Source organism: Chlorella variabilis (genome assembly GCF_000147415.1).
Source record: "Chlorella variabilis unplaced genomic scaffold CHLNCscaffold_33, whole genome shotgun sequence".
Lineage (NCBI taxonomy): Eukaryota > Viridiplantae > Chlorophyta > Trebouxiophyceae > Chlorellales > Chlorellaceae > Chlorella > Chlorella variabilis.
In genome coordinates, this window is record NW_005435055.1 from 94,228 (window position 1) to 96,437 (window position 2,210).

Here is a 2,210-nt window from a genome sequence, read left to right on the forward strand (position 1 = left end):
ATGGCCCGCCTGCAGCGCCCGCATCCGCAGCTGCTGCAGCGCCTGGCGGCGGCGCTGCTGGCGGCGGAGGGCGGCAGCGATGGCGGCGGCGGCGAGGCGGAGCATGCGGACCCGACCCTGCCACGGCAGCAGCAGCAGCAGGAGCAGCAGCGGCAAGAGGAGGAGGAGGAGGAGCAGCAGCAGCGCGGGAAGCAGGAGCAGCAACACGTACGGCGGCCGCAGCGCCCCGGCGGCAGCAGAGAGGCCGGCGGCGGCGTCAGCCTGGCAGACTGCGATTCTCGCAGCCTGTGCCTGCTGCTGTGGAGCCTGGCCAGCCTGCGTGCCTGCCCGCCGGCGCTGCTGGCGGCGGGGTGCGCCACGCTGCGGCGCGCTGGGCTGGGTGGGCTCAGCGTGCAAAGCATGACGCAGGTGCTGCAGGCCCAGGACATGGTGGGGCGCTGGGACCAGCCGCTGGTGGAAAGAATCTCGGCTGAGCTGGCGCTGCGCTGGCACCGCTCACTGGAGCAGCAGCAGCAGCAGCAGGAGCAGCAGCAGCAGCAGGGCAGCGGCGACGAGCGGCGACCACAGCGTGCACAGCGGGGGCAGCGTCCTTTCCACCTCAACGAGATGGACTGCTCCATCCTCGCCCGCTGCCTGGCGCTGGCCTGGCACCAGGCGGTGGCGGCCTCGCCCGTAGGGGCCGAGGCCTCCGGTGCGTGAGGCCGCCATGCCAGCGCTGGCCCCCATGGGACCTCCCTCCTGCAGGGGAGCCCCCATGGGCCCTGCCGCTGTGCTGCACGTGCAGCCCCCAGCGCCGTGCGCTGCTTGTTCCATGCAGCTGCCCGGCCCCGCTCCCTGCTCCGCGCACACGGCACACACCAGACCCGGCCCCACCTCCACACACTACCTGCCTGACCGCTGGCCTCGCAACCCTGCCTGCCTCCCCGCAGAGAACCGGCTGGCGCTGGGCAAGGCGATGCAGCGGCACATCATGGCGTCGCCGCACCGCCGCGGCGTGGCGCGCCTGCTGGCCGCCGCCTCGCGCCAGCTGGCGCCGCGCCTGGCGCCGCAGGCGCTGTCCTGTGAGCAGCCGCCGCCGTGCCCTCCCTCCCCTGCTGCCGCCCTCCCTGCTCCTGATTTGGTGCTGTTCGGGTGCTGCCCTTCCCCGGGCCCTCGCCTGCCCGCAGCCTGCCTTGGCGCCCCCGGCTCCCACCTGCCCGCTGCCCAAGCCCACCCCTGCCTGTTCTGCTTCCTGCCTTGCCCGCAGCTCTGGCCCACTCGTTCGCCGCCATCGGGGGCTGCCCCTGGGACCTGCTGGAGGAGCTGGCGGCGCGGGCGGTACAGCTGGAGCGCCAGCTGGATGCGCAGGTACGGTGGTACTGCAGAATGGTACTGCAGCAGCCCTGTCGGCAGCCTGGGCTTCACCCTACGCCTGCACCAGTTCCACTCACGCGCCCTGCATGGGTGCCTGCTCCCCTCCCTGCCGCCAGGCTGTCGCCAACCTGGCATGGGCCTACAGTACACTGCGGTACGACCACCCCCAGCTGTACGACAGCCTGGCGGCAGCCGCGCTGCGCCTGCTGGCCGCGCCCCCGCCGGCCGCCGGCACCGCCTCCAGCCGCGGCGGCGGCGGCGGCGGCGGCGGCCGCGAGGGCTTCACCGCGCAGGCGGTCAGCGTGGTTGTGTTCAGCTTCGCCTCCGCCAACCGCTGCCACAGCCCCGTGCAGCGCGAGGTGGGCAGGCTGCCGGGCACCTCCCTCTGTCCCTCCCTACACTTGCTGTGTGCTGCTGCCGCCCGCCACGCCAGGCCGGGGCCCGCTCCTACAAGCGCTGAGTCGGCCTTTCGCCTGGCGTCTTCACGTCGCCCCCGCCTGCCCCTCCCTCCCCTCCTTCCCGCCAGCCCCCTGCCTCTCAAACCCCGCCTGCCCTCCCCCTCTCGCCGGCCGCAGATGTTTCTGGCCCTGGCGGACCGAGCGCTGGAGCTGCTGCCGCAGTTCACTCCGCAGGGGCTCAGCAACCTGGCGTGGGGGCTCACAGTGGCCGCATGCTACCCGCCAAAGGTGGCACCCATCACCTTGCTGCCTGCTGCTGCCTTCCGGTGCCTGGCTGCTGCCTGCTGGTGCCTGGCTGCCTGCTGCCGCCGCCCCCCGCCGCTCCACCTGCCGCTGCTGCCACAGCCAGGCCGCTGGCAGCGCGGAATGCCCCCTGCGTGTTCACCTGCCCCCCCTGCC

The 2,210-nt window shown here is 73.8% G+C and overlaps 1 protein-coding gene across 1 annotated transcript in view; it reads left to right on the forward strand.

The window, feature by feature from the left end:
• Positions 1-2,210, forward strand: part of CHLNCDRAFT_141313 (hypothetical protein) — a gene marked incomplete at both ends in the record, with an annotated part of 4,564 nt that continues 2,354 nt past the window's right edge. Inside the window, 5 exons of the mRNA XM_005843165.1 lie at positions 1-691; positions 930-1,061; positions 1,247-1,347; positions 1,470-1,712; positions 1,929-2,039. Of these exons, the coding sequence (XP_005843227.1) occupies positions 1-691; positions 930-1,061; positions 1,247-1,347; positions 1,470-1,712; positions 1,929-2,039 (1,278 nt within the window). The remainder of the gene's footprint in view (positions 692-929; positions 1,062-1,246; positions 1,348-1,469; positions 1,713-1,928; positions 2,040-2,210) is intronic.